Source organism: Epinephelus fuscoguttatus, linkage group LG14, assembly GCF_011397635.1.
Source record: "Epinephelus fuscoguttatus linkage group LG14, E.fuscoguttatus.final_Chr_v1".
Taxonomy (NCBI): Eukaryota; Metazoa; Chordata; class Actinopteri; order Perciformes; family Serranidae; genus Epinephelus; species Epinephelus fuscoguttatus.
In genome coordinates, this window is record NC_064765.1 from 6,233,121 (window position 1) to 6,259,208 (window position 26,088).

The 26,088-nt window shown below is 42.7% G+C and overlaps 1 protein-coding gene across 1 annotated transcript in view; it reads left to right on the forward strand.

The window, feature by feature from the left end:
* brf1a (BRF1 RNA polymerase III transcription initiation factor subunit a) overlaps window positions 1-26,088 on the forward strand; it is a 159,053-nt gene that overhangs the window by 44,588 nt on the left and 88,377 nt on the right. Inside the window, exons 7-12 of the mRNA XM_049596569.1 lie at window positions 4,864-5,013; window positions 10,730-10,823; window positions 11,377-11,503; window positions 13,019-13,058; window positions 13,595-13,687; window positions 19,239-19,565. Of these exons, the coding sequence (XP_049452526.1) occupies window positions 4,864-5,013; window positions 10,730-10,823; window positions 11,377-11,503; window positions 13,019-13,058; window positions 13,595-13,687; window positions 19,239-19,565 (831 nt within the window). The remainder of the gene's footprint in view (window positions 1-4,863; window positions 5,014-10,729; window positions 10,824-11,376; window positions 11,504-13,018; window positions 13,059-13,594; window positions 13,688-19,238; window positions 19,566-26,088) is intronic.

The following is a 26,088-nucleotide window of genomic DNA, read 5'->3' on the forward strand; positions in this document are numbered from 1 at the left end:
AATACAGAGGCAGTTAGGGTGTAGTGTAAATGAAGAGAAAAATCAAACTAAAATAAAAAAAACCTTCATAATTCAGTTTGAGAATTGAAGCTGAATGAACGTACTCAGGGCCCCCGGAGCCCCAGCACAGTTTCTGTAATCTGCAAGATTCCAAGGCCCACATTCTCTGTGGTCATTTGATTAGACACATTTATTTAGTATTTGTGGAATTCTGACTGCTTTGAATGAACTCCATTTTGTTACTTTTTCAGTGTAAACACACTCTATAGCCTATTTAAAAACCTGTTTTGTACTGCAGACATCAAATAGATGCAAAATGGCCTCAAAGAGATGCAAAAAACAAACAAAAAAAATCGCAAATGAACTCAAAACAACCTTAAAAAGAGGCAAAATGATCGCAAAGAGACACAAAATGGCTGAAAACATACTCAAATTGACCTCCAGTAGTACTTTAAATTTATATTAACGTACAGTACTTAAGTAAATGTACTTCCATTTTATGTTGCTCTCTACTTCAAATTCACTACATTTCAGAGGGAATTTCCTACTTTTAACTGCACTACATTTATTTGACAGCTCTAATTAATCCTCATATTAACATTTGAACATTAAGAAACACACTGCTGAGGAGCAGGAGCCACTTGTCATTGTTCAGATGTGGAGGAGCTGTTAGCGGTTCCAATGAGTCATTTCCCCTCAAAACTTGTCAGATGTTTTCATTTGAATAACAGTTTGAGGCCCAAACAGGTAAAACTTTAAAATATTTCACAAAAAAAAAAAGGTTAGAGAAAAGTTAAAAACAAAAACGTGTATCAGGGCGTAATTGATTCTATCAGTCATAGGACCAGATGTTCTGCAGAATAAATACTTTTACTTTTTATATTTTTTAGGTCATAATACTTCTGTGTTTTTACTCAAGTAGAATTTAAATGCAGGACTTAGTATTTTGACATTGTTGTCCTGAGTAAAGGATCTGAAAACTCCACCACTGAATACCACCGTGTAGAAATATTATGTTACAAGTAAAAGCCCTGCATGGGGCCAGTTGCACAAAGCACCTTAAGTTAAGATTTTCCTTGAAGTCCAAGTTAGGGCTTCCTTGAGATAAAGTCAGTTGCACTCTTTAAGGTTTCCTAAAAATGTTTACATAACATAATTTAAGTTTTCCTCTTGTACTTAAGGACTTGCTTGGTAAACTGTTGGACCTTAATAACCAAAGTAAGGACGAAAACAAAAAGTACCTCAGACTCCATCTTAACTGCAACACAGCTGAGTTTATGGAGACTAATGAGAAAAGATAAGGCTTCCAGGGAAGAGTGTTTTGTGACCGGGAGAATCTGATGGACACGTTTAATTATGAGCCAATGATTTTATGCTTTGAATTTGTCCAGAAGTTAATTTATGAATGTGACCGTCTGGAGTGAGGGATCACTCAACTTTTCAAAGTCTTCCAGTCCTTTTAATGATTGCTCTGTAATTCTATGCGGCGTGATCTTTTCAGTCAGTTCTTGACGAGGTGTTTCATGTAAACCCTCAGTGTCATACTTAAGGAACTTAATAATAGTGGTTTGTGCAACCAGCTCCTGCATTGTAATGTGCAAATCAGCCATTGTGAATTGTGACTGGCCGTCCAAATATTTCTAACAGCTTCAGCAGAGTCTGATATCACTCAGCGATCTGAAACATCATCAGTATTCAGTCAGGTTTTGATGAGTGGGGCCTTCTCTCTGTGTGATTGTTAAATCTCAGAGCAGACTCTCAGCTCCAGCAAGAGAAAAAAGGAAATTCTGGGACCAATTTCTTCAACCACTGTACCAAAAAAATAGACCAGAATGCATTGCAGCTCAGAGTCCGTGTTGGGGTTTTGAGGGAAGGGTGCAGCTTCCCCACAGCTGAATGATAACACTTTAATGCTATTCATGCATCCCTGCTCCCACATTTGATTGAAAGGAGCGAGTTCACGGCCCGTCTCTGGAGGTGGTCGAAGTAATTTTGGGGAATGTGGGGAACAGAAGTAGAAGTAGGCGAGGCAGGTTGAGGGGAAAGTGGGTACATGAAAAAAGTAAACTGCAGCACTCCATCACAGAATGACTCCTGGGCTGTTTGAGCATCACAGATTGATTATATTCGACAGTGAATGAGGATTGGAGGTGGATTTTTTTCTCCTTAAACAGCCTCTTTCTTTCTGTGGGGATCTTGCCTGGCCCAGCGTTTACAGACACTCCAGTAAAACTTGGAGCAGTGATGGCGAGCTCTGCAGACGTATCATTACATGGTGCGGAGGGGGGGGGGGGGAGGGATCAGCCTGGATCTTATTACCAGCTGGCTCTACCAGCTTTCCACTGGACTGCTCTTTAAACGCAGCCACTGACTTCAAAGATATTTGACTCCACTGTCATAGCCGGGGCACGAAACTCTCCTTTTTGTCTCCCGGCTACAGCGGAAAGACGATTCCTCCTAATTTCAGTCTTAAATTAGATTTCTTAGCGTGGTAAAATCATTTTTAGAATAAATAAAAAAGTCAAACTGGCCAGCTGCCAGGCGGCTTCATGGCAAAAGCAGGTGGTTCTGATAGTTTTCTTCTTCTTCAGCTGCAGTATTTTCCATAAAGTTTATGATATGCTGCACTGTACAAGTTTCTCAGAGACATTTGAGAAGCAAAATGCTTGTGATTTGGATGCATGCCCATTCAAATCCTTCTGCCAGCTGCGAAAATCTGGACAGAGACACTGAATGAGAAACAGGCTGCTTCAGGGTGCACTTGAGCTAAAATGCTAATCCTCAAGTTCTCCAGTGGAGCTAATTAGCAGCCAGCAGTAGGAGACTGGTTTTACTGGGAAGCTCACAGTATGTTTCAGTCTGTGTGAATGTGAAAAAGGGATTTTGGCCAAAGGCAAACATTTTCTTTGCTCTGAAGTGGAGAGGAGGAAAAATACTTGGTTGCAATATTGTTTTTGGTTTGTTTACTGCTCGGACACAAACCTGGGCTTGTAAACAAAAGTCACATGGACGGCACACAAGCAGGCGGTTTATTGGACAGAGTTTTGGTTAAAGTGCCATCCTGAGAGAGTTTTGGCAGCAGAGCCAAACAGATCTGATATCAGTCCCTGAAACTTGAGCACGATGAGCTCTCTATGCCATGATTTATCCTCTCCAGTTCGTCACACTTGAGACTAAAGCTGAATGTGATCGTGACGGGATACTGACACCCATAAACTGTCATGTGCTGCAGTTGCTTCAAATTACATTCATTCATTCACTACTCGTTATATATGATACACTCAATAGTTTGCCCTGTAATGAGCAGTGAAGTTAAGATTTCAGCCACGTTTGAATCCTTGACATTTTGTATCATATCATCGCTGACAGGTGACATGTCGCACAGCTGTAATTTTATGGTAGGGATGTGGGATTGTCTGCAGAGAGCAGAGTACATGCCAGGGACATTTTGTTCCATTGCAGATTTTTTGAAGGTGCAATATAGTGAATAAACGCACACACTCAAACTTGGGATCATTTTGGTGCAGAGAGTAGTAAATATGAAGTGATTTCAGGCATCTCAGTAAAGTTATTTGATGTCATCTGAGTGGAGGGATATCGGCAGCAGGGTTGCACAATCCATAATTGTTTGATTCCTCTTTTGGTACACTTTGTTGGAGTAGTTTATGAGACAATACTGAAAATGCTTTCAGTTGCCATCTCTCGCAGTGTTTCAGGAAATCTTTTAAAATCATTCCCATCTAGATCTGTTCTGCTCCAACATCCCACTACTTCCTGTCTGGTCCCCTGCCTTTCTTTACACCCAATTTCATCAGATAAAAAAGATTTTTTTGGGATATCTTGCTAAATGACAGACAAACAAACAGGTCTAAATAAACATAAACCAGTTAGGCAGGGGCATTCCTAAAGCCCAGTCCAGACCAAAGATTCGCAACAAGATGAAACCATTTTAGAACGTTGCAGAGAAAAGTTGCAGCGGTGTGAACTGGCCGGTCTGAGCTCAGCTCAAGCCAGCTGATGGTGTCAACTCAGCTGGTCAAATCACCGGCAGCTGGTACATTCAGGTGAGTTAGGCAAAGGCAAAGCTTTCGATTTACTGGTCCCAACCCTCACTTATGGACGTGAACTCTGGGTAGTGACCGAAAGAACGAGGTTCCGGATACAAGCGGCCGAAACTAGCTTCCTCAGTGGGGTGGCTAGGCTCAGCCTTGGAGATAGGGTGAGGAGCTCGGAGTAAAGGCGCTCCTCTTTCGCGTTGAAATGGGTCAGTTGAGGTGGTTCGGGCATCTGATCAGGATCCTCCTGGGGAGGCGTTGCGGGTACGTCCCACTGGTAGGAGGCCCCGGGGCAGACCCAGAACACGCTGGAGGGATTACATATCTCATCTGGCCTGGGAACACCTTGGGGTCCCCCAGGAGGAGCTGGAAAGTGCTGCTGGGGAGAGGGATGTCTGGGGTGTTTTGCTTGGCCTGCCGCCCCTGCGACCTGGTCCTGGATAAGCGAATGAAAATAGATGGATAGAGCTGTATTGTTTCGAATCTGATTTCATCCATCCACTCAAAATTTACTATGCTTCCAAATGAAATGGGGGATGTCATGGAGAGGCGACCACATCCACAGAGGAGACCGCAAGAAACCATTTCATTCCATTGGCGCAGATTGTTGTGGGGTATCTTCTGTTATACAGTATTGTTGGTGAAGGGGATGATCGAGCCTTGATTTCTTGTCTGCCCAAAAAATCCTGAACACAAAACTGATGTAAAACAGTCCATCTTAGTTTTCTAACATGTACAATGTGTTCGAAAGAAATGTCTGATTTTACTTACCAGAACTTTAAAGACAAAACTTTACTGTCCCCACCAGACCCGTGCCTGTACATTCCCCGCTTCGCTCAGCTGCTGGAATTTGGGGAGAAGAACCATGAAGTCTCCATGACAGCAATGAGACTGGTGCAGAGGATGAAGAGGGACTGGATGCACACAGGACGAAGGCCGTCGGGACTCTGCGGAGCAGGTAACCATGAGACGATGGCAACGACATATATCTGGTGTCTGTGCTGTGTGTTTTTTTTATTTCAGGTGCTGGCAGCAGCCCGAGGGCTCTGAGCAGCAGGTCTGTCATTAGAGGATTCCTGGTTTCAGTCCTCTGAGAAAAATCTGAAGAGAGAAAGTGATTAACGCTCTCTGCCCTGTTGGCATCGAACATCAAGGTGCCCTTTAATCAACCTAACATAGTCAGTGGCCATCAGTGTATGTAACTCAGCCCAACACTTCTTATTCTAACCTTAAAGTAAAACAAGCCCCACTTCCTCCTCCAAGGATGAATATAAGTAGATTTTAGAAAGCTGCCACATTTCCTTCACAACTGGTGATTATGTCAGTGTGAAGAAAGGATTCGGTGAGAAGGGTGCATGTAAATAACCCAAAACAAACCAAAATGACTGAGAACTCAACATGAAAAGTTGTTTTTGTGCCTTAAATTGTATGAATTGCAAAATAAACTATTTCAAAATCACAATAAAGAAAAGTCCCTGTTAGCTCAGAGTGCAGAATAGCTGTTGGCAGCTGCTGATCTGGTCAGTTCCCTGGGTTTATGTAAGGCAGTGGATAGTTTTGTAGAGGAACTGGTGAGTAGGAAGGTGAGAGCTCTGTTACTGTGTGACGTCAGGCCTAAATACTCTGCAGGCATCTGAGGTTTTGCTCCAACATGAGACACCTTGTATGTATCTATATCTGGTGTATTTTGATGTTGAACAGCAGGAATTTCATACTGCGCATGCTTCTGTGCATTTAACTTGTGCTGCCCATTAGTTTGGGACTCACTTACAGTTTATTTCTTGCTACATGCAGGAGTGGTTAGTGTCATTACTGCTGGGTCGACAGATGTCTGTCAATGACAGGCGTGCACACATTCACCTCTAAAAAGTGGTTTAACTGGCTTCTAGCAAGTTGTTTGTAAAAACTAAAAATGTACATATATAAGTTATACATAGGGCCGATGCTACGCTTAAAGTGACAACCTCCGGAGCTGAAGAAGTGCAGCAAAAACTGCAGTTCCTCAAATGGGCACCTGAGGCTGGCTCAAGAAGCAAGTCAATCGCCACAGACCCCCATGCTGAAATGTCGAACTCTACGGCAGAAACAAACATGTTCACACCCTGGTACAAAAAACATTTTGGTCTCTACAGTTAATTTCCCTGTTCGTGACAACTGTACAGGGTGAATTTTTATAGAACTCACCCGTTTAAATTTTAGGAAGGCTCAAAGTTACACACACGTAAAGGCATGCCACTTGAGCGACAGGCCTTCGCTCCTCTACAGCTCCAGCTTTTCGCCCAAAAATGATCACCTCTGGCTTCAAGAGGCCAAAATGGCAACAGCCAAAATGCCAAAGTTGAGGCTTTATAACAGGAGTCAACAAACCAGTGGGTGACGTCCTTTATTTTTACAGTCTATGGCTGCGCCGTATAGATGTTATCAAATGAGTCACCTCCTCTAACTGTACTTTTTGTTCTGTTAACGCTTTAAAAACCTGGAGCGACATTTTCTTGTGCTGCTTTCAGATGTGTTTCGCAAGTATTTAAATCTTTGAACCCTGAGCAAATTGGTAAGAAATGTCCCAAAAATTGCAAAAAATTAATAGATTCAGAAAAAAAATAACTAGGGGAAATAAGAATCTAGGGAAAACTGTATTTATAGTTATTATGACATTATAAAATTATGTTACAAGCATGCCTTTCCTTGTTTGTTTGTTTTTAATTTTCTTTTTTTTATTACAAATTTTCTTGTTTTCATTTTTTCATTAAACTAATTTCTTGCAAGGTTTTTTTTGGGTAATTTCTGCTTGCGTTGCTTATTGCCATCTTTCCATGTCTTTGAAAGAAATGAAGCCAATTTACTCAGGTTTTAAAGAGTTAATGCTCCAGGGATATTTCACATAGGTTTTGGGACTGCTCCCTAATTGCTCCCTTTTGGAAATTTGTAAACAATCCTTTATCACACTTGACTGGGTTGAGCTATGATCCAAATCCATCTCTCGGCCTTCTAAATGACAATTCATCGTCTACTCATTATCAACACAGAATGTTGTTTGCAGACTTTACAGCTGCAGATTTATTTTACAAATGTTCACTCTGAGTCTCTTTGCAGTCACACTGGATTCTGGTTTTTAATAGAATAGCAAACTTGTAATGTACAACAGCTCAGATGAACAGAGTGTGCCCTAAGACAACAAGAGCATGGACGGATATCATAGCTGCCCTTGATAATCAATAGACTTCAGTGCTTTAACCCCGGCTGCCAACGCCCCCATATTGGGCCTAAAACACAAATATGTCATCACAAAAAAAGGTCAAAGATATTGACAAGACATTATAGCATTGAGTTTTCTGCCTTTGTCTGTGTGGGCGTCCTCGATTGTTAACAGGAAATGTGTCCATTTAAGCTTTTCAAGGACACTGAAATATGGGCAGCAGGAAAACAATGACTTGGTGAATTCCTAACTGCCTGAAATGATGTATTTTTACATTGAGAGTGTAACTTTTGTTATGATTTAGAGCTATATAAATAAAATTGACTTGACTTGATGTCACGAAATAATCCCAAAATAGAATTTAAAGTCTTAAAAATGTTGTTGTTTCTCGTCCTACCAGATTAACCATGGTAATCATGCACTCCCACTTTTGATGAGTCAACAGCGCCTTTCATTTTTAGTTTTTGAGAGGATTACAGACGCCTTGTTTCTACTTTATAGCCTTAAAAAAAGATGTATTTCACAAGTGTGCTTTTTATCCATCTCCAGTTTGTATCTCTCGTCGTGGCAAAGATGTACGTAAAGAAACAGTTATCTGTTCTCTGTAGCTGAAGGTGATCTCTGACCTCTTCTTGTAGGAGGAAGTGAAATCAGAATATCCACGTACAGATCAATAATCTAACACAGGCACATTAACCTGAGGCCAAGTACACTTTGTAACACAACGAACAGGGTGTGTTGTCCTCCAGCCGGTCCAGGAGCTGGTGTATCCCGACGTTCACTGTGTCTCTCCCAGTTTCTGCTGCCAACTGGGTTACCACACGTATCTGGGCCTTCCACTTTTTCTTGGTCATCTGCCAAAGATGTGAGTGGGTGAGGCAAACCTGCCGACACCTGCCTTAACTTACCACATTTGGTGTGGTGTTGATTTTCCACTCTGCCCGTCATTGTCTTTGTGTGAGTGTGTGTGAAACAGCTGATCTCAAAGCTTCTTGTTGCGCCTCTGCTGATGTGTCAACCTGAATACACTCGGCTTTGATGCATTACCAGCTAAGACGTCCTGAAATCGAATCACGGCCCTCCTGCGTGTTTACGCTCACGGTTTCAATTTTCGTCTTTCTCTGTTCCTCTGCTGCATTGCCTGAATAATTAATTCCTCATCATAAATCATTGAGAAGGATACAGTCAGATGGAAGAGGGAAAAGTTTCCTCCCAAATATGATGCAAATGTGGTTGATGATGATGAACCCAAAATATGTATCTGAAGAATGTTCAAGGACGGACGGGGTCATGGATATAAAGCAATACATGGCAAAGTTAACTCTGCAGCAAGAAAGGAAAACAAGCAACTCTGAAGTTATGTGGTTTCAAGGTAACAGCAATAAAATGTTTGAGAGTCGTCAGTGGAGCTAAAAGCCATCACTTCAGTCCTAAAGGCTGTTAGAAGTGTGCATGTAGAAGTAGAAGCACACATCTATCTTTTAACAGGCTCTTGAGCGAGGCAACTCTAATGACGGTTATATAACTGTTCCCCTTCAAGGCTCTCACTCCAACTCATTGCATAATATTAGTGTTGTTGTTACTCCTTTTGAAAACGGTGTTTTTGTGTGGAGGCGGACTGTTCTGGCTCTGCAGGCTGAGGTGCGCCTGTCCTGTCGGCTCCGTCCTGCAGTCTTCAAGGTGCACACGCAGAGACGCCCAAAAAACAAACATCACATTTGAATGTTCAGTCACGTCTTTGATAACATAAGTATTGATACCAGTATGTGTGTATCAATATATTTAAAATCAAAACAAAAGAAAGATCAATATACGACACAGCAAATCTGTGTTCTTAAGGTCCACTGCAACTCTCAGTTCTATTTTCATAGCTCAGTCCATGGGGACTTGGCTTGGGAGCCGGAGGGCTGCTGGTTCAAGTCCCCGTATGGACCAAGTATGGAATGTGGACTGGTAGTTGGCAGTGAACTCCAAACTGCTTGGGGTGCCTGTCCATGGCAGCCCCCTCACTCTGACATCTCTCCATTTAATATATGTATAGATCCTGTTTGTGCATGTGTGTGTATTTTGGGCCTGTGTGTATACTACAACAGAGAAAAGAATTACATCTCCCCTCGTGGATTAATAAAGTATATCTCCTTCTTCTAAATCATGGCTGAGAACTTTTCTGTTTGCCACCGTCTTTTTTTAATCACATTAAAAATTTCTTACACGCGTCTGCACCTGCGACAGCTGCGGCCAGAGACACAGTGTTTGTGAGTTGTGCGTCCATCTGTCCCATTCTCATGATCTCCATATCTGAAGACCACCTTGAGGGAATTTCTTGTTTTGCACAAGCGTCCACCTGGACTCAAGGATGAACTGATTGGATTTTGGTGGTCGAAGGTCATTGCAACCTTGCGTCTGTCTCATTCTTGTGAACGTGATACCTCAAGGAGACCGTAAGCCCAGTTCAGAGCGAAGATTCGTGATGAGCTCGACTCAAGCTGGCTGATGGTGTCACCTGCAGCTCATCTGGTTAAATCGCTGGCGACTGGTTTTAGAACGTATGGTACATCACCTGTTTCTACAGCCAGTCGGCTTGTAGTGAAGTCTGCTGGTTAAGTCAAAATGACCGCAGGGGGTCTGTCCCCTCCGAGACCTCTGTTTCTGTCCTCACGTATGCGGGTTTGGATGGTGGGTCCTTAAATTTTGCACAAACCTTAACATGGACTTAGTGATCTGATTAGAATTTGGTGGTCAAAGGTCAAGGTCACTGTGACATCACAAAACATGATTTTGACCATAAATCAAGAATTCATGTGCTAATTATGACAAAATTTAAAAGATAAAATCATGAAGTGATGATATTTTATAAGCAAAAGGTCAAAGGTCAACTTCACTGTGACATCATAATGTTCTGCAAAACACTTTTCTTTCCACTATTCAACGTCATATCTCAGGAACAGAAGGGGGCACATTTGGTCAGATACTGAATTAGTGACGCTCATCTTGGGTGTCCATCTTGAAACTGTGCTGATTGTATAGATCTTCTGTGCTGTCGGGGGGAAGATGTGTGTGTGAAGCATCCACATTTTAGAATATGCAGCCTCTGTGCAGCAACATCCATATTTGAAGCATTGTCAACTGTCATGGTTACATGTGAGTCTCGACAGACATGGATGTAAACTGTTATTAAATCTTGATTGGTGTCAGGAGGCATATAACCATGAGGCAGTAATTCTAGTTCTTGTACCTGTTTTATTCTCTTTTAGCTTGTTTTTATTTTCTAGTCTATCAGCTCTTTCGGGGCTGTTTCTAATTGTATTTAAATGTTCTTTTGTAATGTGTTTGTTTTGCACTTTTTGTCTGTACTTTTATGTAAAGCACTTGCCACGTTGCTAAAATGTGCCGTTTATGTAGTTTAGGATTACAATGTTGGAAATAATGTGAAGAGACACGCATTTAACCTCATTGTGTTTTTTCTTTCTCTTTCCAGCTCTTCTGGTTGCTGCACGTATGCACGACTTTCGCCGCACCATCAAGGAAATTGTCAGTGTTGTAAAAGTGTGCGAAACCACGCTACGGAAAAGGTGGGTGGTAAAAAGTTTTTGTTGTTTTGGACTTTCTCATTCAAAAGCTAACTTGTTAGATAATGGATTAAGGCTCAATCCAAATACACACCTTGCCCCGACCACTTCATCCTTACCCATCTTTTTTGCATGTTCACACCGTCCTGATTCCTATGGTGAAGTGGGATTTATACTTTGCGTTAAATCAACACTAAAAACGAGCTATAAATGAGCAGCAGATAAGTCTTTTTTTAACTGCCGGTGTCCCAAAGGATCAGTCGCAGTAACCCAGTTCTGTGTTTCATGTTAATTTGATTGATTTGGGGCGTCGGTGGCTTAGTGGTAGAACAGGCGCCCCATGTACAAGGCTGTTGCCGCAGCGGCCCGGGTTCGAGTCCAGCCTGTGGCCCTTTGCTGCATGTCACTCCCCCTCTCTCTCTCCCCCTTTAACACTTGTCTGTCCTGTCAAATAAAGGCTAAAAAATTGCCCCAAAAAATATCTAAAAAAAATAATAATAATTTGATTGATTTGATGATTTTAACTTTATGTTCCCTACAACTTCACCTGCACCAGACTGACAGAGTTTGAGGACACACCGACCAGTCAGCTGACCATCGAAGAGTTCATGAAGGTTGATCTGGACCAAGAGTGTGACCCGCCCTGCTTTACAGCCGGACTGAGGAAGAAAAAAGCCGATCAGGTGTGGATTTGAACACGCATACAAAAAAAGCTAGCATGTTTTAATTAATGTGTCATATCAGAAAAATACACATTCACATCCACGGGTTTTCTTATCAGTTTTGATCAATGGCATTGCTTAGGAAATCATCCATTTCCCCCTCAAGGCATATTAAAGTTTAATTTTATATTTTCTTGATGATTACATGCAGCCTGCAGGCTTTCTCCAATAATTAATGAAGGGTATTAACCTCTAAAGTAACACTGTCAATGATCTCTTTACTGTACGTCCACACACTTAACTGAGAGGTAACGGAGAGGTGAGCGGTGTGTCAGATCTTTGAGCCTGTATGTGACTGAAAAGGTTGAACACTAGTGTCTGAACAGTCGGGCGATTAACCCCAGAGATCCAAGTGTTAGTGACCTTTCAAGGTGTTGGCAGGTGATTTTGTTACCTTTGGACAGAGCTAAGCAAGATCTGTCCCCATGTTTCCAGGCTTTATGCTAAGCTAAGCTAACTGGCTACAGACATAAGGTTGCATTGAGATTCTCATTGAGATCGTTTTAGGGCCGTATCGCCCACCCCTTACTATCAGAACAAAAAGCAAAGTTAGAGGATGTAATGCATTTTATAGCATCTATAAGGCATAGCAAAATGGACGTAGCAACTGTGGTGTCACCCACAGGTTTGAGGACTCCGGTTAGGAAGCCTAGGGTTCGGCATTTTGGCTGTCTTCATCTTGGCCTTTTAAAGCTATAAGTGACCATACTTGGATGAGAGGCTGGAGCTGTAGAGGAGCAAGGGTTGGATCTGACTGAGAAGCTGAGGACGCTCTTGGCAGACAGCTTGTCACTCAAGCTGCCCGCCCTTAAATATGTGCAATTTTAAGCCGTAATAAAATGTAAACGGTGAGTTATGAATGTCACAAATGCGGAAATTAGCTACAGAGACCAAAACTGTTTTTTGCACCAGGCTGTAAACATGTATATTTCAGCTCTAAAGTTTGGCGTTTTAACATGAAGGTCTATAAGGGTCGACTCACTCTTGGAGCCAGCCTCAAGTGGCCATTAGAGGAACTGCAGTTTTTGGCACGTCTATGTTGGCTTTATTTTTCAGCTCCGGAAGTCGCTGTTTAATTTGTGGTTGTTTTCTTTTTCTTTCACCATGTTTTTTTGAGGAATTTCTGCTCCCTAACATTTCCTTGACAACTTGTAAAAGGACGAAATTAATGTAAAGAAGTTTCGTGAATGTACCAAAGCAGAAGAGTTAAATCATTAAGATCTGACATTTTGTCACTCTGCTCTTCGGCTGTGTCTTAAACCAACACCACCAAATCAAACTCATGTCTGGTGTTCTGAACTTTAAGGAGGAAAAAGTATTTCTGAAAGCTGCTGTCATCCACCCACAGTGTGTTATGATGTTCTTTTACTTTGAGATGTTTTATTCGGTAATCGTTTCACCCTGTAGTCACTGATTGGAGAAAAAAAAGACTTTCATTCTTTTATATATTTCTGTCCTTTGTGTTCCTCCCTCTAGCTGGAGATGGAGCTGAAGAAAAAGATGGATGACGTCGAAGGTATGAATGCGATATCCTTGTCTGTTTTGCCATCACATCAAAGACATCTTTACTCTCAGGCTACTCGCTTCGCTTTTTATTTAGCAAACTGAATACTCGTAGCTTTACAGAGAAGTTAGACTTTCTTTAATTGCACAGACAAAGACAGAGTTTGGTAACACTTTCCTGTTGTCTCCGAAGTGTCTGACCTTGACTAAAAGCACATCAGCGTTGGATGGTGAAGGGAGGAAAGAAACTAGAACGCTGTAGCAAATAGAGAGGAAAAGGCTCCTTGTTTTTTTACATGATTTAGTTTCAGCGCGACATGTAATTAGCCGTACATCATGTTTCAGTACTTACATATTATATTGTAATTATAGGAGAGGTAATTTAAAGGCATGGCACATGAGAGAGGCATCATTTCTTTTCCCTGCATGTATTATACACAATAAGTTTTCAGAGACAGATAAGTTACTGCATCTCACTTTCTAGTCTTCAGAGTTGCAGTGTTGTAGATGCAGGAATGATTCTTTGTTTGTCATTGTTATCTTCCACAGATGAAATTCAAGGCTACCAGGATGAAATAGACGCAGAGCTCGAGAGCAGTCGACCCAAACTGAGAGGAGTGTACGCCGCCTACGCTAAAGAAGGTACGGAGCAGAGAGGAGTGTTTGTTAAAGGGCAGGCGAGGGTTGTGAGTTACGATCTTGTAACCTCAAGGACACACGTTTTTATATGCACCAATACAACAACTGGGTCTAACTCTTGGAACTGAGCCCACACCACTTTTTTACCCCATTTTCAGATGTTATGTGGAGATGTAAAACAATATTATATTGATTCTTTTAATGATAGGATATTTGGCTCATGTTTCAGATCTCCATCCTGTCTGTTCTCAGAATCAGCAGCTGTCAGTACTTTCTCTGCACAGACTTTCTTTTTATCTCTTAACCTCCACACGTTGATGGTTAGTTGCTGCTCTGTGCGCCCTGCCAAGTGCGCCAGAGGTGTGCCTAATGATCTGTTGGGGATTTCGTGGCCAGGCACCCTTAGCGCATCTGTGATGTGGCCTAGTTACGCACCGAGTGGGATCAGAAAAGAAAACATTATCATCACTATTTTCACACACTTTCAGGTGCTTTCACACCCGCCCTGTTTGGTGGGGTTTCAGTTGAACTCAAGTTTATTTGCCCCCTCAGTGCGGTTCGTTTGGGCAGGCGTGAACACAGCAATCACACTCAGGTGAGCACCAAAACAACCAGACTGAGACCTTCTTGAAGAGGTGGTCTCAGTCTGGTTACAAAGGAACTCTGGTGCGGTTGGTTTGTAGTGAGAAGATGTTCCGACCTGGATGTGAACCAACTGCAGTCACATGACACATTGTTTGGGTTAAACATGAGCATGTTACAGTCCTGGAGGATTATTAATGTGCACCTCCTCCTGTACTGCCTTAATATGCACATTCAGCACATCCAATGCATCAAAACATTGTTTTCTGAGTCCCTGATTCAGACCAAAGGAGACGACTCTAGGTCTTAAGGCACCCTTAATCACAGAGCTCTTCCCGTCATGCCGCTCTGACAGTTCATCCTGTCGAGAGTTTACCTCATGAAACTTACTGTTGTTTGAAACATGGGATGGAGATTATTTCTAAACTGTAGCTTTGAACCCAAACAATCTCTGGCACATCATGTCGCTCAACACAGCCACACATCCAGCTTTGTTTAAAAAAACATGATCCGCGCAGCCATTACCTTGGTTACCCTGGTTACCCCGGTTACCTGGTGTTAAGGATGGCAACACAGCGTGAGAGACTGACAGGAACAGACAGTCCTAAGAGAGTTAGAAGCGGAGCGAGAAGTTTTAAGTGGTTCACAGTTTGTCGCGGAGCTGTATGAGCTGTTTTCAATGTGTCAGTCTCCAACGGCCTGTTGATGTGCAGAAGCAGCTATGCAGAATGATTAATCAAAAAGACAAGTTTGATGTGCACTTTAGTGTGGTACCAGTCTGATGCTGGCTGCATAAAATGCAACCAGCAGATCTGCTGTGCGTGATTGTGTCTTGGTGCTGCAAAACATCTTCTAGCAGCAACTACCAAAAACAGCCCAAACTCGGTTGGAGCACACAGTCTCCTCACGACGTGATGGCTTTCCTGTAGAAATAACCTAGTTAGGGGACTTATTGACTGTGCCTGATATCAGTCCTTATCTGCTACCTAGTGCAGTATTTTTTTTACCCTTCACCACTTTAACGTTTTAAAGTGTGAATGCTCTATACAGCACCCTGAGGAGTACCTACGGTGCAGCAAAAAAACAACAACAGTATCCACAGCATGTGCACTGTGCTATGCCAACAGTTGAAAGATATGTACAGGCATGCAAAGTGTCTAAAACCACTATACCTCACCACAGGGTAAATAATGACTTTTGATTTTTTTAACACAGTTAGCACTGTTCCCGTTGTTAGCACCATTAGCTGTGAGCCATCTCCATGCTGACAGCCATGAGAGGACAATCCCGACTAAGACTCATTCACAGCCCCTTTTAAAGGTAGAATGTCACCCTAACAGTGTCAGCTTTAAGATACTTGAGGTGAACTGTACACGTGTTAACATGAGGACTTTCTGCTAAATGTTAGCTTGTTAGCGAGCAGAATTTCTTAACTTTAAATGCTAACTGTAGTGAACATGCAACTTTATTTTGCAAGTATTTTATGGCAGAAACAAGTCACTTTATCAGGCATAGTTAAATGCTAATGTAAGCATGTTATGAATGTAACTAGCAGCTGAGCCTAACATAAGCATAAGCACGTACAGCGAGCAGCAGAAGCGACCCACCGCCTGACACCGGCACCTCTGGAGGACAGAAACAGAGGTCTGGGGAGGGATGGAGCACCTGCCGCAGCAAGCGAACACACCGTCTGTGGTCATCTTGACTTGACCAGCGGACTTCACTACAACCCGATTGACTATAGAAACAGTTGACGTGCTTTACGTTCTAAAATCAGCTGCCGGCGATTTGACCAGCTGAGTTGCAGGTGACACCATCAGCCGGCTTGAGTCAAGCTCAAACGGCCAGTTCATACTGTTACAACTTTTCTCTACAATGTTCTAAAACGGTTTTGTCTCAGTGCGACTTAATGGTGTGAACTGGGTGTAAAAGTTAAACCGCATTATCAGGAAATATGTTTCCAAATCTTGCAGTTTGCGTTGGTAGATGAACCTGTTGGGATTTGTTTGCCTGGCAAGTGGAAAAACAGCACCAATACATCAATGTGAACCTTTATAAAAATACATCATTGCCTCTGCTACTGGGCAAAAATAGCATCAAAGTATACAGATGATAATCAAATTAGCCTCTGCCCTATCAAGACTGCATTCTTAAAACTAAAGGTCCCTATCAGAAGGATCCTTCAGGCCCCCATACAGTGCGGTGATCACAGTCACAGTCAAACAATGCAGGTTTCATGTGTGGATGAATCAAACATAGCATATGGAAAAAGTCACAAATAATGCATTTTAAGAAAATGTAATGTATATAAATGCAAAGGCCATAAAGATATCTTGCAGCACTGCATACATATATGCAATGACAGACAATTTAAATAACACTTTTCCTGTGGCACCATCCTCACATCTTGTTTTTACATTTTCTGCCCCACTGCTGGTCAGGATATGAGAATATCAAATGTGTCTCTCAGCTTATTTTCTATCAAACAATTTTCTGGTGTGTTAGAAACATCACAGCCTCATTTGGCAGCTAGTGTTGCTAGAGACCGAAGTCCTTTTTTGAAAACTATAATTTTGGTACATTTCATGTGTCGGTAAAAGCACTAAAATGGAGACGGCAGCAATAACACGGCCAGCTGCTGATTCTGAGTCGAGTGGGACACCCAAATACAAACACACAGCGCCATGTTAATGTGTGATGATGCTTTTATTTGTGACTCTGTCAGTCAGTCAGACAGGATGAGAAGCTTCACACACACACACACACACACACACACACACACACACACACACACACACACACACACACACACACACGGGCCACCCATGAAAAACAACACACATCTGAGTACACTTCCCTGTCACTCTCTCTTTATCTGTTCCTACCTTTGGCTCTTTATCTTTGGCCCTCTGTCTTTGTCTGTTTCTCTGTCTCTCTCTCTCACACACACACACACACACACACACACACACACACACACACACACACACACACTCCCCGGATCCCTGTTTCCACACAGTGGGGGTGTCGCAGGCTGTCACTAATTCCAGGCGCGTTGCTCTTCCAGCTGCTGCGACGCTTCTCAGATCCGACGTCGTTTCGTTTCTTCTTCTCTTCTGATTATCGAGTTGCTTTTTGTGACTTGGGGGCTGAAGTCTGTGTGAGGACATTTTAATCGCGGCTGATTAAAGGACACATTTTAATTAGACACCAGGATCGCGAGAGGACGGCCAAAATTATGGTCCCAATTATTTTGCCTGGATGTGATTATTTATCACATTTTCTATTCTCAGAGATTTTTTGGGAAAACAAGATTATCTCACTGCACCAGAGGCATTTTATATCAACTTCTCTTTTTACTGCAGTGTTTTTTTCCCAAATGTTATGAAATGCATTTTTTTTTTTTTTAAAAACTGGGAAACTGAAATTCAGCTCTATAATTATACCCAGCTAATTACACAGCGTGACCACAGTAACTCTGCTGCTTTATCAACCCTCAGGGAACACGGAAGAGTCATGAACTGCATAATAAGTCACAACATAGTAAAGGTGACACAAACTGTATTATAATTATTAAATAATAAGCACTGTAGCTTCATTAAACTCATTACCTGTGGAGGTGACTCGGTGGAAATGGAAGCAGTGACCTTCTCGTTACTGGAAACAGTGATTGCTTGTATTTTTCACTATATTCTGACATTTTATAGAAGAAACAATTAACTTATAAATTGAAAAAATGATTGGCAGATTACTTAACAGTCACTCGCCTACACACATCTATGCACCAAGATACACGAGCTGCAGGAGCTGAAAATACTGCTGTTTTTATTTACTTATGTACATATATATGTAGTGTATTTCCATTGCAGGTTTGGATTTAAATTTCATATAAGGTGGTACTAAAACCGTCTTAATAAGTGCTATATCGTAGGCAATTGAACTTGCTTACGTTTCTTGGGGACGTTTCGCCTCATCAACGGACTGGTGCGGAGTCACAGGCTTTAAACTCTGTGTGGGTGTGAACTGTTAGAGTCGTCAAGGTCTCATGTGAGCTCTTATTTTCAGAGTCATTAAGGTCACGTGATTCCTTGGGGTTGGAGTTCCAGTTTGATGTTGATGGCTTCTTTCACGCCTCTTTCAAACCATCTTTCTTCATAAAAAGTTCAAATGACGGTTCCCCCCCAAAAGCAAAAATACATACCCCCAGTCCCAAATGGATCCCTTACAGACTTGTTGACTCAAGCCCTAAGCCCTTAGAGACCTAGAACCAACTCCACTTCTTCCTCTTAGCCCCTGTCTTGGCTATTCCTCTTGGTTTTGCGCGTTCACGTGAGGGGAAGTGGTGTCCCAATTCTCCGTCAGGTTAGCTCCTGAGGTTAGCTCCTGATGGAGAATTGGGACACCACTTCCCCTCACGTGAATGCGCAAAACCAAGAGGAATGGCCAAGACAGGGGCTAAGGGGAAGAAATGGAATTGATCCTAGGTCTGTAAGGGCTTAGGGCTTGAGTTAGCGTGTCTAGTCTAGTCTTCCTCTTACCTGTAGTGCTGTTTATCAGTCTAGATTGTTTTGATGTGAGTTGCCGAGTGTTCTACTGCTATCTCAAAAAGCACCACTGAGCTAGCTAACGTTACAGCTCAGCTAAGAAGGACGCCATTAATGTTTATATCTCACACTGTCACCAGCAAGAGCCTCTCGTCCATGAGTAGATGCACTCTTCCTTCTGTGCTGTGATACAGTTGGCGGGTGTAGTTTGGCCATCTAGTTCCATTATACTGGAGAGAAGACAGACATCTCTATGGCCGATATCTCCAACACTCAACAACTCACACCAAAACAGTCTAATCTGATAAATAAAACTTCAGGTGAGAGGACATATATATGTGTTTCTGCTTTGGGGTGGACCTTTTGGAAACTATCCCTTTTAAAGGGTAAATTAAACACCACATTAATACCATCTCAAACTCTGTCAGCCCCTCTCCCAGATGGTGAAAGTGACAATGGTGACGTCCTCTCCCCATCGTCTCCAAAGGAGGACTGTGAGGAACCAGAAGAGGAAGACGTGCTTCAGGCCGTGGCCAAGCACTTTGGCAAAGAACTCGGCGAGCTCACGCTGGAGGCTCTGATAAAACTGGAGCAGAAGACACCAGAGGGAGGAGAGGAGGACCAGGAGCAGGAGGACGGTATCCCAAAGCGAAAAGGCCCGTCGCTGGAGTCCATTCTGGGCACGATGCCCACTGCAGCCACCCTCGGCCTCCCCGAGTCCATCGGCACCTGCATCGGAGAGGAGAAGGAGAACGGTGAGTGCAGTAATCTGGTTTTTATCATACAAGATGTCTCATTTTTAGGCAGAACAATCCTATTTGGTTTCACTTTAGTACAAATTAGATTAACTAGATTTGAGGTTTTCTTGGTTTTGTCACAGATTGCTGATTTCTGGGGCATAATAATCTCATTTGTTGGCGATAAATAGCTCTGAAGCAGCTCTCCGTGCACTGTTTTTAGATTTGCTTTCTTAGGCGTCATCTGTTTCTGCTTTGTAATAACTTTTTTCTTTTGCATTTTGATGTGTCATCGGTATGATCCGAGCTGAGGGGGAGAAAGAGTGGTTGTATTCAGTAAATCTCTACTATATACTCAGTCGTTAGAGGCAATTTGGAGAATCTGCTGCTTTTAAAACATTTCAGGGATCATATTGTTTGATCTAGCAACAACAGCAGCATCCTTGAGGAGGATCTGATTATGAATGATACCGTTCATCCATGAATGTGTGTGCTACCTGCCTACTGTATCACCATAATAACCCATAATCAAGTTAAAGAATGCGCTCTCAGGTTTAATTGTCGTGATTAACTCTGCTCTGGGATGAAATTGGCTGAGCTGTGTGTGAAATTTGTTGTCCCTTATTATGTTTCACCCTTTTTAGTAAACTGCAGACGGGTAGGGAATGTGTGGGAGACGTTCAGGAGACAAGGTAGCCGAATTTCTTAACCCTTGAGGCGGTTGACGTGTGGATCTTTGCCAACATGCTGCAGGTTGTTGCTGTTGTTTTGTTTATATGTGGCACATAAAAGGATGCACCTCTGATGGGGATCTTTGTCAGTTTTCTGTGCAGCAGTGAGTGATGGCATTTAAACTCAGATGAACATAATAACTTCACCAAGACAGTGAGAAATAACTTGGAACTGCCGAGTTTGTTGGGTGAACAAATCCCAGTGAAATGGCAGGAAGCAGTGCGAGGGTTTACGGGAATGAAACATAAATGTGGACTCAAGTCATGTCATTAGGACTTGATTCAGACTCAAATCTGGAATCTGAGAATTAGGTGTTTAGATTGGTCTTAAAAAACTAACATTACTGTGGCCGAAGAGCGGACCGTTTGTAGCTCAGCCAACGAGGAAGGTAAATACTTCGCGGAAACAAGGCAACCTCCACGTCCGTCGTCATACCTTTCAACTGTTGGAGACCTCTCCACCGTTGAAAAGCCTCACCGATGTTGACCTGGGTCTTAACATAACCCTTTGTCTTCAGTTACCTTTATAATATTAGCAGTCATCACATTAAGGGCTTTTGCGAGAGCTGGGTCCAGTTCGTCAAAGATAACAGATTCGGTCTGGTCGGCATCTTGTGTGTATTCGCTGGGCTCGGACAGAGTGTCTTTTTTGTGCGTGTTCCTCAAGTTTCTTCTCATTTTACTAAAAGACTGTGGCCAAAAGTTTTCTAGGGACATAGCATGAAATGCTCGTACCAAAAGTAGCTCCCAATATACAGATGTTGTCAGGATAAGCTGATAATTAGAGCCAAGTGACGCTGTGTTCACCTCACCACCATCACGTGACCCATAACAGCTTGCCGCTCCAACTGCCTTTCTCTTTTCCCACGGCCTCTCCCCTGTCCTGTGCATGAGCACCAACACTCCCTGTTGCTATGGCTACAAGAGTGATGTGTGAAGTTCGGTCCGAGCCACTTTGTTGGTGTGCCCTTTACAGAGCCAGGGCTGTGTATGAACACCAGACTGTTTTTCAGCTCACACAAAGAGAGACTTAGCTGACTTGAACTCGACTTCATTTATGGACTAGGTGTGCACGATATTGGATTGTTTGCCAACTCATTTGGCCGATAGCCGATATCTATATCTGTATATCCATATATTATGGAAAATTACGCAACTTTATTCTCTGAATCGTTTGACTGAATACACATAGTTTTTCTATATGCTTGTACTCCAGTTTATCTTCATTTTTATATGTACTTTAATTTATGTAGGCCTACTTTTAGTGGTTTAGCCGCTACAATAAAGGCGTTTTGATACTTGCCTCCTCGTTTTCTGTATGTTTGGAGCGCCTGGATTGTCTTTCTGTGTATCCTGTTGTTTCCCGTTCCCCATGAGCAACTGACAAAAGGTTTTAAAGTTTGATTATACAGAGCATTATACATGTTGGCTGATCCGGTTATTTAATTTTAAAGGCAATAGCGGCTGATACTGATGATGTGCTGATATTATCGTGCATCCCTATTATAGACTGGATTTTCCTTTTCAGTGCAGCAGTTCTGTTCCTAACAATAAGCACATTCAGGACAAAAAGACTAAAACATCACCAGTTTTTATCGACTAACACTATACGAAAGTTATGGCTTTCTTTGACTGAGGTCAGACTAAAATGCCAAGGCTTTCAGTCAGCTCAAACTTGACAAAAAATGGATGAGGTTGAATAAATATAATAAAAAAGTTACAAGGACATTTGGCACAGGACTGAGTAAATAAAATGCTTTTGTGTTGGGATTCGTAGGCAGTAAAAAAGGAATTGTACTGTAAGAATACCTGCAGACTTGTCGGTTATGTCAGTGTGACTGCTGTTCACAAGCAGCCAGGTAACATGAACCTTAATGAACCAAACACAAGAACAGACTGAGCTTTTCTGCTGCGGTTAGGATGTTGAATAAAAAAAAGAAAGGAAGCCGTAAGAGTGATCACAGCCTCTGTCAATATGACTTATTAACAGCTGTACAAAAATATAGCAACTACAGGGTTCCATCATGCGTTGCCTGTAATTACCTAATTACGTGAGTAGGATGTTCTGCCTCCTCTTTATCTGGGTGTGCAGAGGTGCTGATGGATGTGAGGTAATGGTGCCATGCAGCTACGTCTGTCCTGATGAGGAAACCTGTGTTTTTATGGCTCTGAGTGAGGGGAGGAGGATGGGGGAGTCTGGAGACAGGGGAGGGAGGTAAAGTGTGTTTTGATGGATGGATGTTTTAAGGGAAGGGGCGGTGAAGTGGTCGAATGTTTGGAGAACATCCAGTAACTTAAAGGTCACAGGTTTAAAGCCTCTTTGTGGCTATAAATATTGACCTGGAGCTCATTTCAGATCACGTCATTGAACATACGCAACCCCTACTGTTAACCTGATTTGGGCATTTTTCAATATTGTGTATATATATATTTGGATTTGCGCCTTGTTTGGTCTACTTGCCAGCAGGTTTATGGAAAAGTACTGGTCTGATTTTCATGAACTTGGTGGAAGGGTGTAGCATGGACCAAGGAAGAACCCATTAAAATTTGGAGCAGATTTAAATCACAGGGCGGATACACAAATAATTTTCCACTTCCGTTAACATTGTGAGAGCAGGGCATTTGGCCCTGGCAGAGGTCTGCGCTCTCCGAGTGCCCCTCTGTTACTGTTATCTTGAGCACGGTCGGACCAAAGATTCGTGACAAGACAACATCATTTAAGAACGCTGCAGTGAGAAGTACGATGTGATAATTTAATGTCTTGCTGCCTTCTTTGTGTTTTGTGTGGACCCCAGGAAGACCAGTTGTTACTTTGGAACTAATGGGGATCCTGGATAAAGAGTGAATAAGTTGCAGGAGTGTGTACTCAGGTTGACTCAAGCCAGCTAATGGCGTCACCTGCGACTCAGCTTGTGAAGTTGCGAGCAGCTGGTATTAGAACGTAAGACACATCACCTGTTCCTGTTCTGCTGGCAGAGACAGTTAGAGACAGGAAGTACACCGTTTAGGCATGTCACATGGGTGTAAACTCGCAGGGTTTCAGAATGTTGCAGACCGGCATATTTCAAATAGTTGCAAGGTTCAACTCGTCTTGTCGTGAACTTTTGGTCTGAACTTGGTTTTAGGCCTTTTATATTTGCACTCTTACCACTTAGTCTTTCAACAACTGCAATTTCCCTCGGGATAAATGAAGTTTTATCTTAATCTTATTTCTCCAGAAGGGTTGCTCATAGAGATAAGGGTTGGGTGATATGTTACAATTTTCCAACGATCTGTCTCCACACTTCGTTTTAGTGCTGGGCTGTCACTACTTCTTGTAAGGCAGACCATTACATTAGCAAAATGAAATATATTCACCCAACCCTAGTAGAAGTTTAGAAATAATAACATATGCAAACTGGAGACTTTAGGTGAGAAGAGGTAAAGGAGGATGATGACGTCAGAAGCTCATTAAACCTCATTTTACATCGAATGTCCTTAAACATCAGTGCTCTCTGTTGGGAAACGCATCTTGACCATAAGAGGGTTCGTAAAATAGATTTTATGGTACCGATTAAACACGATTTATGATAATGATAAAGATGCGTTTGGGGAAACGTGTCCCAGTCCTGTCCAGGTGTCCTTTCGAAAGACACTGGTCCATTTATGTTCCTGGTCTATGGGGAGGGCCTCTGTTAAAAACCTGCCTCCCTGAAACGTCCATAGCGCTGGTCAAACCTCCCATTAACCTGATGAAAATGTTCCCCAATAATGCAGCTGACCTCATTTCATCAGGGGAATACGCAGCAGGGACGAGGTTAAGAGTGAAAAGAGCCACAATTACCAAACTGCAGTGAATCACTGTTCTCTGAATCATAAGCTCTTATGTTGATTGTAAACGTGTCTCCCATTTAAAAATTGTTTTTGTAGAGTGATGTTAGTGTGAGTCATCCGCCTCAAGTGGACGTATCACGATGGTCATCGTATGTGGCCATGAATGACAGAATCGTCATTAGAAGATGAGGCGTGGATGTGATTAAAGGGTATGAATGTTGGCTGGTGGGACTGGAGGCTGATCTCACTGGGGAGCTGTGTGATTAGAGGGTAGCTGCTCACTCCCCTGAGAGAGTGTGTCTATCTTTTCTTTATTCTGCTTCTACATTTGGGTTTTTGTAACAGAGCTGTGCTCCACATTGTTTTAAAGTTTATCTCAGGAGACCATCCTCGGCCAATCAAACACAGAACAGAGTGAGACTCCTGGGATTTTCTTGTCTATTTTTCTCCCCAGTGGCAAAAGTTCACATCATCTCATTTGCTCAGAATCCTCAGGACCACTGCAGCACAGAGACACTTCATCATCTACTGATACAATTCAATTATAATGACTGCGTCTGTACCTGGGTTTGCAAAGGGTACAACAGGAGGCAACAGGAGAATAAATTGCAAAACACTGACCGTGTTGCGTCATTTGGCTCATGTCAGTTGATGCCCATACATGCCGTACTTTCTTCATACTCACTACAAGTGGTTGCCTGTCAATGGCGTCATATAACCTGTACCCCCTCCAGGAAACACAGGATAATAGTTAACTGAAAATCATTCACCACACAGCACATTATTTCCGTTAACTGCATGCCATTTTACAGCTCAGTCAACCAGTAGTGACCTAATTTATTCATATGATACCTCAATATCTTTTTAGCTCACTACAATATGTTAGCTAGCAAGCTAACTTCAGCACTCATATTATTGTTTGCAGTACCAACCATTACTGACCCAACAAACATTACTGACCCAACAAACATTACTTACGGCCTCTATTCGACAACAGTATTGGTGCATAGTGCAAGAAACATGTATAACTTACATCTGCATAACACGGTGGTGTTCACTGTAGCCAGCTCAGGATCCAGCTGCCATGTCAAAGGTTGAGAAGTTTGGCATAGCTTCTGCTGCATCACAAAGATGGTGACCGTTGAGAGTGAGAAGTATCCATCGTCAACATTAAACTTTTGGACCATCTTGAGTGCGCCAGTAGGACACTGCATTTAGCACACTTGAGCACTCAAAACATTCAGTGTTTAGTTCACAAGTACGCTCCAATACGTCTGCTAGTTAGCGCACCCCGCCACCCCTCACTCTCACTCACTCTCCTCTTTGGAGACTATACTTCACAGAGGAGAAAGCAGCCTTCAGCTCCTGAGATGGACCTTTATATCAGCTGTAGCAACTCAGATTCAGCCAGTGCAAACCCCAGCACTGATGGATCATTGCATGCTAGTGGCCAGTGGCAGCACTGGGTCTAACTTGTGTAACGGCAGCAACAGAAAGTTAGCTGATCCGGTAGGAAGTTGAAGTGGTCTGGGGTCAGACTACTAGTGGCAGCACTGGGTCTAACTTGTGTAACGGCAGCAACAGAAAGTTAGCTGATCCGGTAGGAAGTTGAAGTGGTCTGGGGTCAGACTACTGGTGGCAGCGCTTGGGTGTAAGCTGGTTGAATTCAAGTTGCTAAAGGGCGCTAACCCCCCGTCTTCTGATTAGCAGACGACCCGCTCTACCGCTGAGCCACAGCTGCCCCAAGCTTGGATCAAGGGCTGACTTTCAATAGATCACAACGAGGGAGCTGCTTTGCTACGTACGAAACCCTGACTCAGGGTCGTCTGCAAGTGAGTTAACACCAGGTTCTCCACAAACATGCAGTGTGAGATAGGAGAGGGGCGACCATCGTCTGGCCGTTCCCCAGCCCTGTAACAAACAGCTGTGCTCACTGACTGAGGCCGGTTATCCGGGGCCAACCAAAGATCCATAGCGCTGTGGTATCATTACTAACC